The 15,787-nt window shown below is 47.9% G+C and overlaps 2 protein-coding genes across 3 annotated transcripts in view; one reads left to right on the plus strand and one right to left on the minus strand.

Annotated features, from left to right (window-relative positions):
* Positions 1-236: 236 nt before the first annotated feature.
* On the plus strand, positions 237-2,562 carry LOC311317605 (T-cell leukemia homeobox protein 3-like; the record flags this gene model as incomplete). The annotated part of the gene is made up of 3 exons (XM_084448678.1): positions 237-660; positions 1,579-1,813; positions 2,379-2,562. 3 exons carry the CDS (start codon positions 237-239, stop codon positions 2,560-2,562), a joined length of 843 nt encoding a protein of 280 aa, XP_084304804.1.
* A 2,968-nt stretch (positions 2,563-5,530) lies between these two features.
* The window catches only part of kcnip1a (Kv channel interacting protein 1 a), a gene marked incomplete at its 3' end in the record, with an annotated part of 40,316 nt that continues 30,059 nt past the window's right edge, over positions 5,531-15,787 (minus strand). For both annotated transcript variants that reach the window (XM_084449060.1, XM_084449059.1), the window contains exons 4-8: positions 10,394-10,464; positions 9,102-9,209; positions 8,479-8,583; positions 6,908-6,970; positions 5,531-5,578 (exon numbers count right to left, since the gene is read on the minus strand). In XM_084449060.1, the coding sequence (XP_084305186.1) occupies positions 5,531-5,578; positions 6,908-6,970; positions 8,479-8,583; positions 9,102-9,209; positions 10,394-10,464 (395 nt within the window). The remainder of the gene's footprint in view (positions 5,579-6,907; positions 6,971-8,478; positions 8,584-9,101; positions 9,210-10,393; positions 10,465-15,787) is intronic.

A 15,787-nucleotide genomic window follows, 5' to 3' on the forward strand; every position in this document is an offset into this window, starting at 1 on the left:
AGCTGCGAGACAACATGTTTTGACGCAAGAAGGAAAAGAACGTCACATCTCTCCAAACGCGCATCAAACTTCCATGATGATGCGCACGAGGACGGCTTGAATGGTCTTTTCTGAAGTTGCTGGTGGTCTTTTTCTGAACGGAGGAGAACAATGAAGCCAGAGACTGCTGTTTAGGATTAAACCCCAAGTCTTTTTTTTGTGTGTAGGCTATTCGGTTGTCTGTGTGAATGTTGGAGATGGAGCGGGTACCCCGCGCGCCCAGTCCTCCTCCCAAAACGGCCGTGCAGGAGCCAATCAGTTTCGGCATCGACCAGATCCTCGGCAGTGGTGCTGACCCGCAGAAATCCCGGCTCGGTGGACATTACGGTTCGGATACGAGCAGCCGGAACGGTTATGATGTGGGGAGCCGGAGTCCTACCAGAGCTACCGCTGCGTCCTACACCGCGCTGGCCATTTCCCTCTCTGGTATAGTGCCCCCGTTAGAGGATACGGGCACCTACGGAGTGAGTAGAACTCTGAGCGGCCGAGGTGTGATCCGAGTCCCCGCGCACAGACCGGTGACCACCGCGGGACCACCACAGGGGCAGGGCGCCCTGCCCGGGCTGAGTGGGCTGTGTTTCCCGTGGGTCGGGAACAGATACGCCAAGGACAACATGTCAGGTAATGTGGGCAGTGAATTCGGCATGGTTGTTACTGTTGACACCTTTTACTAACCGTTAGAAAAGAGCAACATGTCATGATGTGGTCTAGGCTCGCCTATTGGGAAAAAATAGTTTTCAGTCATTGCTGTTTAATTAGGCCTCCATTTAACGAAAGTTGCGAAGTTGAAGATCGTGGTAGTGAACATGGCAGAATAAAGCCTAGTCTATAATATTTTATGTTAGAAAAAAAAATTAGGCCGGCAGCATCTATAGGCCTAATGAACGGACGATATGCTTATTATCTAAATTATCTTGTGTGAATTATTAAATAAAGTTTAATAATCCGTAAAACAACAAAACAAATAATTTTCACGAGATGGACTAATAGCTACAAAGTTATGTGGACTATTATACTATTTTTCAAACAGGAAAAATATAGGCTAGGCTATATTTGTAGGCCTATAACAAATTATGTAGCCTACATTATTAATGATTGTTCTCGCATGCATAAAAACGCCTGAAATAATTTGCAATGCATTTAGCCGAATTTGCTTAATATAGGCTAGCCTAATATCAGTAACACATATTCCATGGTTTGAGCCATTAGCCCTTCTGTAGCCTAATGGCCCCTTCATTGATTGAGCGTCCTGAAGTGGACTGTGGCTCTATAGGCTATAGTGTAGATGTTATGGAAGGAGTGATATAGGCTAGTACCTTGTAAGATAATGTTGCAATGGACCAGATTGTCCTACTGTCACGTTTTAATGCAACGAATTAAGACTTTTACAGTCAGACACCGTTTCAATAGGCCTCGCCATTTAGCATAGGGATGCATGGCAGTTTTATGGGCTAAAGTGATACCACAATACACTAAAGTAGGCCTAGAAATTATACACGATGAAACCGGCTCAGCGGTCTGTCTCGTGTCTCTCCCCAGCGCTCATGCCCTTCACCGTGACTCGGAGGATAGGCCACCCGTACCAGAACCGCACGCCGCCCAAACGGAAAAAGCCCCGGACGTCGTTCTCCCGCGTGCAGATCTGCGAGTTGGAGAAGCGCTTCCATCGTCAGAAATACCTCGCGAGCGCCGAGCGGGCCTCCATGGCGAAGAACCTCAAGATGACGGACGCGCAGGTCAAGACGTGGTTCCAGAACCGCAGGACCAAGTGGAGGTAGGTCTACATGCCTTCCTCTCCCACAATTAAACACACTTCAAATAAGCCTACCACAGGATTGACTCTAGGATAACTCTGGACGGGCAAAACTGACTGTGCTGTTTTTCAGTTAATTTAATTTAATACATTTTTGAAATTGTATTTGACCTACACACACACACACACACACACACACACACACACACACACACACACACACACACACACACACACACACACACACACACAAAATGCAGTCATTCTTTACTTCAAGTGATTCCATCTCTCATTTCCTATCTCTTATTCTCTTATCTATAGGTCAATATCTTTCTATCTTTAGGAAAAGGCAAAATTCTCTCACCATTAAAGATACACGTTTTTATATTGGTGAGAGAGTTGTGCCTTTTTCTTCTGGGGTGGATAATAGATTTTTGGCTGCTGTTCCTCTTCTCAACGTTGGTTGCGCTTTTCTTTCTTATTCTCTCCCTCATTTTCTAATCCTCTCCATCATTTTCTAATCCTCTCCATCATTTTCATATTCTCTCCATCATTTTCTGATCCTCTCCCTCTCTCCCACTCGTAGGAGACAGACGGCGGAGGAGAGGGAGGCGGAGCGTCAGCAGGCCAATCGGCTGATCCTCCAGCTCCAGCACGGCGCCCTCCACAAGCCCCTGGGCGAATCGTCCGCCTCCGACCCTCTGTGCGCCCATAACTCCTCCCTCTACGCCCTCCAGAACCTGCAGCCTTGGGCGGAGGAGAGGGAGTAGGGGGCGGGGGAGAGAGGGAGGGAGGGGAGGAGGACAGGAGGACATGACAGGGGGCGTTGAAGGAGGCCCAGATGTAGAGGTGGTTTTAAGGACTTCTGACACCGAGGCTGTCGACCAATCAGTCCCCTAATCCCGAGGGGGAATGTCTGCACAGCACACTACATTGCCCATAATGCACCACACCTGCCCGAGCTGCACATGCACAGATGCATTCCCCTCCGCATGGACCGATGTTCTGTATATCTGCGCTGTGACCGGGCCCAAGACTGAGGCCCAACAGGCCGGAGGACAAGGGGAGGGGACAGAGAGGTAGAGGGATGGAAAGGGTGAGAGAGGGAAGGGGTGAGAGAGAAAAGGGGTGAGAGAGAAAAGGGGTGAGAGAGAAAAGGGGTGAGGGACAAAAAGGGTGAGAGAGAAAAGGGGTGAGAGAAAAGGTATGAGAGAGAAAAGGAGTGAGAGAAAAGGAGTGAGAAAAGGGGTGAGAGAGAAAATGAGTGAGAGAAAAGGGGTGAGAGAGAAAAGGAGTGAGAGAAAAGGAGTGAGAGAGAAAAGGAGTGAGAGAAAAGGGGTGAGAGAGAAAAGGAGTGAGAGAGAAAAGGGGTGAGAGAGAAAAGGGGTGAGAGAGAAAAGGAGTGAGAGAAAAGGGAAGAGAGAGAAAAGGAGTGAGAGAAAAGGGATAAGAGAGAAAAGGAGTGAGAGAGAAAAGGGGTGAGAGAGAAAAGGAGTGAGAGAAAAGGAGTGAAAGAGAAAAGGAGTGAGAGAACAGGAGTGAGAGAAAAGGGGTGAGAGAAAAGGAGTGAGAGAAAAGGGGTGAGAGAGAAAAGGAGTGAGAGAAAAGGGGTGAGAGAAAAGGAGTGAGAGAGAAAAGGGTTGAGAGAGAATAGGGGTGAGAGAGAAAAGGGGTGAGAGAGAAAAGGAGTGAGAGAGAAAAGGGGTGAGGGGAGGGGTGCATGCAATGGGGCGGTCTTGTTTCGCAGCGGATACCAACGTCCTCACTTTTTCGTTTTTTTGAGCAGTACTGTATGCTTCTGAGGACGGTTGCCAATTTATCATGATTTGTACTTGAGCTGTATAATTGTACATAATCTGCAGCTTATTAATTGTTATAATTAATGTTCTAATTGACGTTGAGAAAGAAGCTGTCACAGAAATACAAAATGACAAGAAGAATGTGTGCAGTACACAATGTGAGCGTGCGACTAAAGACACAGTCATTGTGATTTCTTTGAAAAGTTTATTGGTAAATATAATTTTATACAACATTTCAATACACACAGATACATGATTTAACTCTGTCTTTTGTCTGACTGTCTTTTGGTTGTTGTCTGTCTGTCTCATTTGGGGCCACAGTGAAAACGTTGAAAGTGTAGTTCACCCAAACACAGGGACAATAAACACGGACAATAAACACAGGGACAATAAAGTGGGAATAGTTTTGTGTGAGTCTTTTCTGTCAGTGATTACAGAGATTATTCTACTTTGACTCATGGCTTCCATTCCTTTAAAGGTCTCTCTCTCTCTCTCTCTCTCTCTCTCTCTCACTCTCTCTCTCTGCCTTCCTTCTCTCTCTCTCTGGCTTCACATCAGATCTTTCCCTCTCCGTCTCTTTTCTCACGATACCCCTCAGTCACAGTGAATGGTTGGTTACCGACGGTTGTTACCCTGTGGTGGGATTGTGCATTGTATGATGTCATCCAAAACAAGACATGAGAAGCAGAAAAGATACACACATCACTTGTTGGGGTGCTGGGGGGTCAGGAAGTGGTTACAATGAAAGGAACAGCACCCACACACTCGTATCCTGCAGAATAAACTTTACTTTCACAGCATTTCGAGCACCGGCACTTGGTTAGGCCACCCACACACAATTGGGAGACAATTGTTTGAAATTTGACCTGACCAAGAGCAGATGCTGGAACCCTTGTCAAAGTAAAGTTTATTCTGGAGCATACGAGTGTGTGAGCTCTATTCCTCTCATCAAATCACACACATACAACCAGGAGGGTGTAACCAAGTCTTCCATTTACCGCACTGACCTATGGGTGGACAGACTAACACACCAAACCTGATGGACGGACAGAGGGATAGACAGACAGGCAGAAAGACAGACAGACAGACGGACAGACGGACAGACAGACAGACAGACAGACAGACAGAAAGAGCTCAGTGAAGATAATAGATAATAGAACAAACATGACAACATAACGGGGTCAACACAACATTAAGAGTATTATTGGACACTACTGGTAGGCCTACACATGCGCACACGCACACACACATACACACACACACAAAAAACACACACACACACACACCGAGGGAGAGGCAAGCTGACCTGGGATGGGTGCATTTTACTTTACTTACAGTACAGTACTCCTACAGTAAAGCTACATCTCTGAAAATGGATGAAATTGGCATTGGGTTGTACATATGTGTGCTGCTTTCCATACACATATTTGAGCTGTGTGTTGATAGACCAGAGAGGTGGGACAGGATCGGTATGTGCACAAAGTGAGATGTGAGATATATACCACACACAGCCTCTGAGAGAACGCTGACCATAACAACATCGACAACTGCAGAACGAGACTAAGAGAGGTGGGACCAGGGGTGTGATGTCACGGGGTCAGGAAGGTCAAAGCCGGGTGAGAGGTCAAGGGGTCAATTCTGAGGGGATAAACCCTAACTCTACGAACTCAACCCCCAGATTGGTCACTGCCATGGTAGCATCATGGTTGAACTCTGTTGCCGGGGGTTACAGTGTGGATCTTTCCTAACCACAGGGTGGCGCCCTTTTCACAGTTCAAGTTTCTCTTCATCTACCTCTCATTCTCTTCATCTACCTCTCATTCTCTTCATCTACCTCTCATTCTCTCGCTCCTCTCGTTCTCTTTCTGTTCGGTCTTCCTCTCCATCTCTGTTTCTGTCGCTCCACCCGTCTTTTTTCTTCTCCTCTCCTCCCCTCAGCCTAGATTACGTTTTCAAAGAGCTGAAGGGACCTCATGATGTTTTCATCCTGGGGGAGAGACACAACCATGAATGGAGAGAGACGCTAGCCTGGTATGACCATCCCCATCTAGACCATCCCGATCTAGACCATCCCCATCTAGACTAGCCTGGTATGACCATCCCCATCTAGACCATCCCGATCTAGACCATCCCAATCTAGACTAGCCTGGTATGACCATCCCCATCTAGACTAGCCTGGTATGACCATCCCCATCTAGACCATCCCGATCTAGACTAGCCTGGTATGACCATCCCCATCTAGACTAGCCTGGTATGACCATCCCCATCTAGACCATCCCGATCTAGACCATCCCAATCTAGACTAGCCTGGTATGACCATCCCGATCTAGACTAGCCTGGTATGACCATCCCGATCTAGACTAGCCTGGTATGACCATCCCCATCTAGACTAGCCTGGTATGACCATCCCAATCTAGACCATCCCCATCTAGACTAGCCTGGTATGACCATCCCGATCTAGACTAGCCTGGTATGACCATCCCGATCTAGACCATCCCGATCTAGACTAGCCTGGTATGACCATCCCGATCTAGACTAGCCTGGTATGACCAACTCGATCTAGACCATCCCCATCTAGACCATCCCCATCTAGACCATCCCCATCTAGACCATCCCCATCTAGACCATCCCCATCTAGCGAGCTCACTGTTTCATTAGCCTGGTATGACCCTCCCGATCTAGCGAGCTCACTGCTTCGCTCCACAATATCGGTCTGGCCTTCGCCCCATAGAGAGCGATTTCGTGGGCGGGGGTTCTTGCCTTGACAGACAAACACCTTCAGCCAATCAGCGTTCAGCAAACTTTTGCCAAATCCAGTCGGAAGAACGTCAAAAACGTATTTTCCACTGAGAAACTCCGCTAGTGCATATTCTTGTTCTTGTTTAAGTGTTGTGATTAAGTCTATTTCTGCAATAACTGCATTTATAGCTGCGTTTATTCTTCTAACGTTAACGTTACCACTCGTTGCTTCGGGAGCCTCCATGTTTGTTTAGCAAGCGGCAGGGACATGAACCAATCAGGGGCTGCTTTCCACTGTAGGGTGGGACAGCAGTTAAAACGCAGTCCCTGATTGGCCCGGTATGGTCTGGTTTTTGGCATAATTGCTCTGGAGGAGGCGAAGGCCAGACCGTTCTGCTTTAGTGAAACAGAATGTGAGCTCGCAAGAACGGGATGGTCGTACCAGGCTAGAGAGACGGCACCATGCACACGACTTTGAATAGGCCATGCAGTTTGTAGACAGGACCACTAGAGGGCAGCATCGAGCTACAAACGGGAGCGACGCCCTGCTGTGGACAGCAGAGAGGGGAACCCGTACCTCCTGGCAGGACAGGATGAATTCATCAAGAGTGACCACGCCATCTCGGTTTTTATCCATTTTCTGGGAAGCAGAGACATATAGTAACGTTATTGTGTGTGTGTGTGTGTGTTAGTTCAAGAAGGTTTATTTGTCCATGTACAGTGCAGTGTACAGGTGCACATGTACAAAGAAATGCTTACATTTGTGTGTACGCGCATCTGTGCGTGTGTGTGTGTGCGCGCGCGTCTGTGCGTGTGTGTGTGCGCTTGTGTCGGAGACTTCCAAAACATGTCTTCTTTGGCGAACTGAAAAATGGCAAACAAGTGCAAGGCGTCCCTAAAAAGCGCTACAGGGACCCCCTGATCCTAACCCTAACCCCTAGCTCAGGACCCACCTGGAAGAGCTCTGGTCTGATCCTAACCCTAACCCCTAGCTCAGGACCCACCTGGAAGAGCTCCGGTCTGATCCTAACCCTAACCCCTAGCTCAGGACCCACCTGGAAGAGCTCTGGTCTGATCCTAACCCTAACCCCTAGCTCAGGACCCACCTGGAAGAGCTCCGGTCTGATCCTAACCCTAACCCCTAGCTTAGGACCCACCTGCCCGGAGACAAAGCATCCAGGACGGGGCCGTCCTCTGGGGAAGCAGGAGGAACTCCAGGGCTCCATTATAACACTGAAGGACGGGAGGCAGAACCTCAGAGCTCCTCCCCCTCACTGACCGGTCCAGAACCTCAGAGCTCCTCCCCCTCCCTGACTGGTCCAGTACCTCAGAACTCCTCATCCTGACCGGTCCAGTACCTCAGAGCTCCTCCCCCTCCCTGACCGGTCCAGTACCTCAGAACTCCTCATCCTGACCAGTCCAGCACCTCAGAATGCCTCATCCTGACTGGTCCAGAACCTCAGAACTCCTCCCCCTCCCTGACCGGTCCAGTACCTCAGAACTCCTCATCCTGACCGGTCCAGAACCTCAGAACTCCTCCCCCTCCCTGACCGGTCCAGTACCTCAGAACTCCTCATCCTGACCGGTCCAGAACCTCAGAACTCCTCCCCCTCCCTGACCGGTACAGAACTTCAGAACTCCTCATCCTGACCGGTCCAGTACCTTAGAACTCCTCATCCTGACCGGTCCAGTACCTCAGAACTCCTCATCCTGACCGGTCCAGTACCTCAGAACTCCTCCCACTCCCTGACCGGTCCAGAACCTCAGAACTCCTCATCCTGACTGGTCCAGTACCTCAGAACTCCTCCCCCTCCCTGACCGGTCCAGAACCTCAGAACTCCTCCCCCTCCCTGACCGGTCCAGAACCTCAGAACTCCTCCCCCTCCCTGACCGGTCCAGAACCTCAGAACTCCTCCCCCTCCCTGACCGGTCCAGTACCTCAGAACTCCTCCCCCTCCCTGACCGGTCCAGTACCTCAGAGAATTCCGTGTTCGAATCGGCTTGTTTTAGCCATCTGGGCCAATTCACCAACTGAGCAAAACCCGAGGAAATTAGACATGCCATGGTCATCTTCAACTTGATGGACGAACAAGGAAGGTGTGTGCGTGCATGTGTGTGTGTGTGTGTGTGTGTGTGTGGTGTATAGACCTGGAAGAAAGCATCCACATGCTGTTTGGGAGCGTCTGTCTTAAGAGCAGGGTAGGTGTACTTTCCCATCATGTCATATATCGCCCTGACGATGTCTGTCATCTCCTGTAACACACACACACGCACGCACACACGCACCCACACACACCCACACACACACACACACCCATGCACGCACACATGCACCCACCCACACACACACACCCACGCACGCACACACACACCCACACACCCACGCACACACCCACGCACGCACACATGCACCCACACACACACACACACACACCCACGCACGCACGCACACACGCACCCACCCACAGACACACACACCCATGCACGCACACATGCACCCACACACACACCCACGCACACACACACACACCCACGCACGCACACATGCACCCACCCACACACACACACCCACGCACGCACACACGCACCCACCCACACACACACACACCCACACACGCACACATGCACACACAAACACACGCACCCCCCCCCCCCCCCCCCACACACACACACACACAGACAAGCATATTACAGTATATGACGTGAAACAAAAATCCAATAATCTTCTCTCAAAAGCACGCGTGCACACACACACACACACACACACACACCTCCTTGTTGATGTAGCCGTCTTTGTTGATGTCGTATAGATTGAAGGTCCACTGCAGTTTCTCCCTCACAGAGCCCCTGAGCAGGATGGACAGAGCCCTGACGAAGTCCTGATGGAGGGACAGAGAGACAGGGCTAGGGTTAGGGTCAGGGTCAGGGTTAGGGCTAGGTGGGGGAATCTAGGTCTCAACCTACTAGAAGCAGGCCGAATGCACAGGCACACGAACTACTAGTCTGGTTCTATTAAAAAACGAAGTCTCAGGAAAGTGGGGTGTCGTCCACCATCAACAATCCTAAGATCTCCGGTTTCAGATGAGATACGTACACTAAGTAGGTAATGTCGGGAGTATAAAGCCAGTTATCTGGGTTACCAGAAAGGTATACATGGAGCAAGGGACGGTCTAACAATACACTGGAAAGATGAAAACGAAGATAAGGGAGGCAGGTCATAAGTGCTGATGTAAAAGTGCTACTCACACAATCAGGCAATACAATTTCATGCAATAAATAACACACGTGAATACATAGATAAAATAGAAGCCTGAACTCTCCCAAAATATTCATTTCATCTTTAATCCAGGTCCTTATTTTTAGGTAGTTTCATTAAGACCGTTTGGTGAGAGTGTTTAATTTAGAAATCCATGTTCTCTCTCTCCATAATCTCTGTTTCAAGGTCCATCTTGTTCCCTGCTCCAATCCTGTAATCCGAAGATTCTTGTATCCGTGCCATTTAAAATGCTGATATAACAACTTAGTGTGATCAGAGTGCTTGATATAATACAGATGTTGCTTAAGTCTTGCACACAACTGGTTCTTCGTCTGACCAATATACCATTTGTTGCAGACTGTACATTCGATACCATACACTAAATTTGCGGATTCGAGTTTAAGCGCGTCCCACACGGGTAAACCGTGGCCTGTATGTTGATTAAAAATATACTTTACCATCCTAAAATAAAACACAAGAGGGCTCTCCTTCTCTATACTAAGGGATGCATTAACTAACAGATCTTGTAGATTTCGATTTCTTCTATACGCTGTGATCAGTTTGAACTCTTGCAGAGGCGTTACCGTGTTCTGAAGTGGGGTGAAGTTAACCTTTAGGAGGCGATTGAGTGCCACCGAGGTGGATGAGTAGGTGGACACAAATGGAATTCGTTTTTTATCCACCCTCCTCACAAAAAGAAAGAGAGAGAGAGATAACGAGAGAGAGAGAGAGAGAGAGAGAGAGAGAGAGAGAGAGAGAGAGATATAAAGAGAGAGGGGGGAGTGGAGTGATAGGGTTTGCGTTCACCTCAAACTTGATGGATCCACTGCTTTCCGTGTCAAAGGCGTTGAACAGGTAGTGAGCGTAGGTACTGGCATCTGGAGAGAACCACACTGTTAGCACTGCTGAGATCTCTCACACACACAGGCATGCACGCACGCACGCACGAGGATGACACACATCGAATTTGGTGGCTCTACGACACTGTCATTTTAAGGAAGGCATCTAGAGTCCAGAGCAGTCTGCGGGGTCCTAGCACCCTTCGCAAGGGTGACACACACCAAATTTGGTTGCTCTAGGACTCATAGAATTGTCAGACAGTCCAAAATAGTATAAGTGTCATACTAGAGCTCAACCTGGAACCTGGTACAAACGCTCGACGGATCGTCTTGTTCTAGGTGCCATTCTGAGCATTAGGTCGTGCCGAATCAAAAGCCACCACTCGCTCGTCGGTCGGTCGAGCGGTTTGACCTTGGGTGCGAGTGTAGATTTAGGCCTCAAGGGAAGCCTGACTAAATTTTCCTGCCCAAGAATTAAACGCGGTTTTGGAAAGTAGATGCGGATCCGTCCTATGGGTTTAAATGTGGATGTGGGTAGAACCCCATTTTTACAATATTTTTAACAAAATGTACAATCAATCACAGTTTCAAATCTCAGGCCCCATTTGAGTGTCTCTCATACTCATTCACTTTGCAGCCCCTTAAAAATGTTGTATAGGAGAAACTGCAATACACCTCTTAAATGAAAAGATAGAGATTGAACACTTTGCACCCTTGTAATACCATTTGTTTAGATCATTTGTGAGAAATATTGTGGAATTTAATCATTACTTGGCCCTACGGCGGACTTTCAAATATATGTGATCTTTGGTGATCTTTGGCCCATAAAAGGTCAAAGGAAGGTCCGAGAGGTCCCGTTTTCAGATATGTCGCTCAGGTTGATGTTCCGAACTCCTTTGGTGAACTACTACGACAAAAAAATGCAAAACCAACCCTGCAGGGCCGGACGGTCTCACAGGCGTCACCTCTCTATGCCCTATGAGAGCTGATTCCTGACAGAAAATTTAAATTTGGGAGTACGCGCTCCAAATTTGAAACAGGATTGTTCAGTCGCACCTTGGGAGCGTTCCCAGAGCGATCCGGACATTCCCGTTGGGATTTACGGGCGGTTTAGTTTTTTTGTGAAATCCTGAAAAATGTCTAAAGTCCCAAATGAATTGGTTTAAATAGGAATTTGGGAACTTTTAGATACGGATCCAGAACGACATCTAATACAGATTTTTAGTGGAATCCTGAAAATTGTCTCCCAAACTACTGGGTTTAGATATGGCTAAGGAAGTATTTAAATGTGAATCCGTTTCCGGAATCCTAACCCTCCTAACCTTTTTGTGCAATGTCAGAGGACGTCCATTCTTTGCCAGCTGGCCCTTTTCGACATCCCCAACATGGCCCACCACCTTACATCCCTGTAAAACACTGTCATATTGAAGGAAAGCATCTAGAGCCCTGATCGGTCTGCAGGGTGCTAGCCCATATTGCACGGATGACACACACCAAATTACATTCCTCTAAAACACTTTCATATTGAAGGAAAGGATCTAGAGCCATTATGAGTCATCAGTGTGTTTGTAGTGATCCCGACCACCAGTCAGGAACGAGGTGGACTGTCAAGTGCATCAAGGGCCGGCACATTAGGCCCAAGAGTCAGCCAGGAGAGACGAGAGGCCTATGGGGGCAGATCCGGCCCAAGCACCTGGGACAGGCCGGAAAGATAGTAATAAATATTATAAGCAGATCCCGCGAAAAAACGGATGGATGGATGAATAATGAACGGTCCACACACACATGGAACTGACAAGGGCCCGGCTAGCTCTGGGAAAGTGATAAGAACCCCCCCATCCGGCTCAGGCCTGGCGCTTATCAGAAGTGCAGGAATCAAAGGAGCTGTGTTGGAAGGACTGCAGAAACTTCTACTGGGAAACAACAACACCCTTTAGTGTGTAAAGATGCGAATAACAGGCTTAAAAGTAGAAGATGTACTCAATTAGTAACACTGCTTAGAGTTGGATGTCATTAATTGGAAATGTAATCACTTAAAGTAGAAGTAGACATTTATAAGTCATGTATCTGTTCTTAGTCAAGACCAACTATGTAACCTTGTATACGTGTGAGACAGTAATGACAATGTAACAATTGGAGAATGTATCCATGTATCAACTGTGTGAGTATATAGGTAATGCTTAAAGTAGGATATTTAATAAGATGTTAGACATTTATTCTGTGATGTCCTGCTTTGGGTGAGAGAGAGATAAACTGTTGAATGCAGGGATTGTTAATCTGCCAGGGAGGAGAGAAGGACTGTGTTCACCCGAAGAGACGTGACGTCAACACCCTGCCCTCCTGGAAGGGGGTTCAAAAAACATTTTGCGAGGAGGGAGAGGCACTTCTTTCCATCAACAGAGGAATTGAGGAAGTCATACTTTTCTTTCCACCAACAGAGGCGTGGAAGAAGTCAGAGGCTGGAGACCTGGGAGCTATTCTCTTTCATATTTTTCTTTTGTAACCTGTATTTTTCATGTAACTGGATTATCTGTATAACTTATGTATAACACCAAATTTTATATAAAGATTTTTACCCTTGCATCAGATATTTTATCCTCCCCTTTATTGGTTTGGTGAGTATTGATATATATTGCTTGAGTCATTGAATTGATGATTGAGATTTAGCTTAAAGGTCTTACAGCAGGGTGATTAGGCCCGTCCGCCCAGGTCGACTAAAGAGGGTCTAACCTGGACCTTTCCTCCGGAGAGGGAGGTTGAAGAGGAATGCGTGTGTGAGTTAACACTGAGGAGTTGACCTTTGAGCTGTGAGAACAGAGGTCTAAATCAAGTGGCACTGCTCTGACAGAGAGAGCGCATTGGAGCACACACACATTTGGGAGAGAGAATTGGGAGAAGCATTTTAAGAGAGGCTGTGACTGATTGACTCATGTGATGGTAGTTTAAGCAATAACATATTAGATTCATGAGCCACGGATAACAATAAAACCTGGTGGTGAGGTTCTATAAGCCGTGGTAGGGACTTCACATAATAAGCCATCACCTTGAGGTCAATAGGTCAGTACTCTTCAACAGTGTTAGCCCATATCGCAAAGATGAGACATAACACATTTGGTGGCTCTACGACCCTTACAAAAATCTCACACCTGAATATGGAAATTTTCCAAATTCGTGGCTAACACTGATTCTGTCCAATTATCAACATTTTTCCAAGTTAGGGATGACTTACGGAGTCAAGGCAGCAATGTGGAAAATTCCAAGTTATTGACTAATGCCATTGAGTAAAATGTGGCCAAGTGGGGGTATTACAAGAAACATTTAAAAAAATCATAACTTTGTGTAGAAACATGATAAAAACAACCTTTTTCAGCTTGTCAGGCAAAAAATCTATTTTAAGTAGTGTAATAGCCGAGTTATCCAAGGAACACGCAGAGACCAATAAGGCGAGTTGACTGTTTACTTCCACAGGAGTAGAGCACACCAAACAATTGACTGTGGCACCACCAACATGGCTGCTCAGAGAGCCCCCTATGAAACAGGAAGCACCTATATATAGTGTACAGATGAACCCTAGTGTCTCCATCTAGTGGACAGGTAAATACATTACAAGTCAAACCAGCCAGGATATTACACCCTTCCCCCCCTGACAAAGACAGTCTGAAAACAGCATTGAACAGAACCCTGAGAACAAAGTCCAACATATCCTACGGTCTAAAGTAATCTGGCGGTCGGGTCTCCCTGGTAGACCTCCTCAGTGCTGGTGGAGTGGACAAAGTCACAGGGGAGGTCGGCAGGGAAGGCTGGGACACATCTCTGTTGACCCCCAGCTCAGGTAGGCCGTACCCCACTACAGAGGGAACTGGGAGGGGCTCTGTTATGTCCATTTCAGGGACGGCAGACAGACACCGAGCCCGGGGAAGTTCCCTGGGAGTGTCTAGGCATGAGCCCCCTTCCCCGTTGGTAGGTGATGGGGAAACTGGACGATGCCGTACGTGGTCCACATGTCGTCTGACCCGCTGACCACTACCCAGCAGCACTGTGCATGACACCGGACCAGTCACGCACTCTACAGTGCCGGGTATCCAGGTGGGCCCAGAACTGAAGTTCTTGGTGTAGACTGGAGCCCCCTCCTGGAGACTCCTTGCTCTGGCGTGCTGATCGTGCTGTTCCTTCTGCTTCAGCTGTTTGTGTTGCACCCGCGACTGAAGATCTGGGTGCAGAAGATCCAGAGTTGACCGCAGTTTCCTGCCAAGCAGCAGCTCGGCAGGAGATTTGCCGGTGGTGGACTGAGGCGTAATCCTGTAACTGAACAAGGCACGTGACAGCTTTGTCTCAACCGACCCCCCTGCACTCTTCTTCAAGAGGGCCTTCAGTGTCTGCACCCCCCTCTCAGCCAGGCCGTTGGAAGCTGGATGCCAGGGGGCGGTGGTGACATGCTGGATACCATTCCGCACCATGAATTCCTGAAAGTCTCTACTAGTAAAGCAAGTAGAGTCCATAGACTGTGAAATTTCCCAGGCCTTCTCAAAGGTTAGATCCCCATGTGACAGAAGCCTCCTCTGAATACTGTCATCATTCACCCCACACACCAAACGGTCCCTCAACATCTGTAACAGAGACTCTCCATAATTACAGTCACGTGCAAGCTTCCTAAGTTCAGCCACATATTCAGCAATCGATTCCTCCGGACGTCGAGTTCTTGTATTGAACTTGAACCTTTGCACGATCTCACTAGGTTTGGGGTTGAAATGGGCCCGCAATGTCTCGACTAATTGAGGGTAGGTCTTTTCCCCAGGTGTAGCAGGGCTCACCAAACTCCTCAACAAACTGTATGTAGCTGGGCCACAACAACTGAGCAAAATAGCCTTTGTCTTACCAGCATCAGTGATATCATTAGCCACGAAAAAAAAATCCAAAACCTCACAGTACTCCTCCCAAGTTTGGGACTGGCTGTCAAATGGGCCCACAGTTCCTACTGTGCCCATACTGGCTCCTTTCCTCCACCACCTCCAGTTGATCCCCGTCGCCAATGTAATAGCCGAGTTATCCAAGGAACACGCAGAGACCAATAAGGCGAGTTGACTGTTTACTTCCACAGGAGTAGAGCACACCAAACAATTGACTGTGGCACCACCAACATGGCTGCTCAGAGAGCCCCCTATGAAACAGGAAGCACCTATATATAGTGTACAGATGAACCCTAGTGTCTCCATCTAGTGGACAGGTAAATACATTACAAGTCAAACCAGCCAGGATATTACAAGTAGCCATAATATTATTTTTATCTATTGTAGTTTGCAAGTTAGGGAGGAATTCCTGATTCACGCCAATTTCCAAATGTGTGTTTATATAGCATTAGATC

Source organism: Borostomias antarcticus, assembly GCF_949987555.1.
Source record: "Borostomias antarcticus genome assembly, chromosome: 14".
Classification (NCBI taxonomy): domain Eukaryota; kingdom Metazoa; phylum Chordata; class Actinopteri; order Stomiiformes; family Stomiidae; genus Borostomias; species Borostomias antarcticus.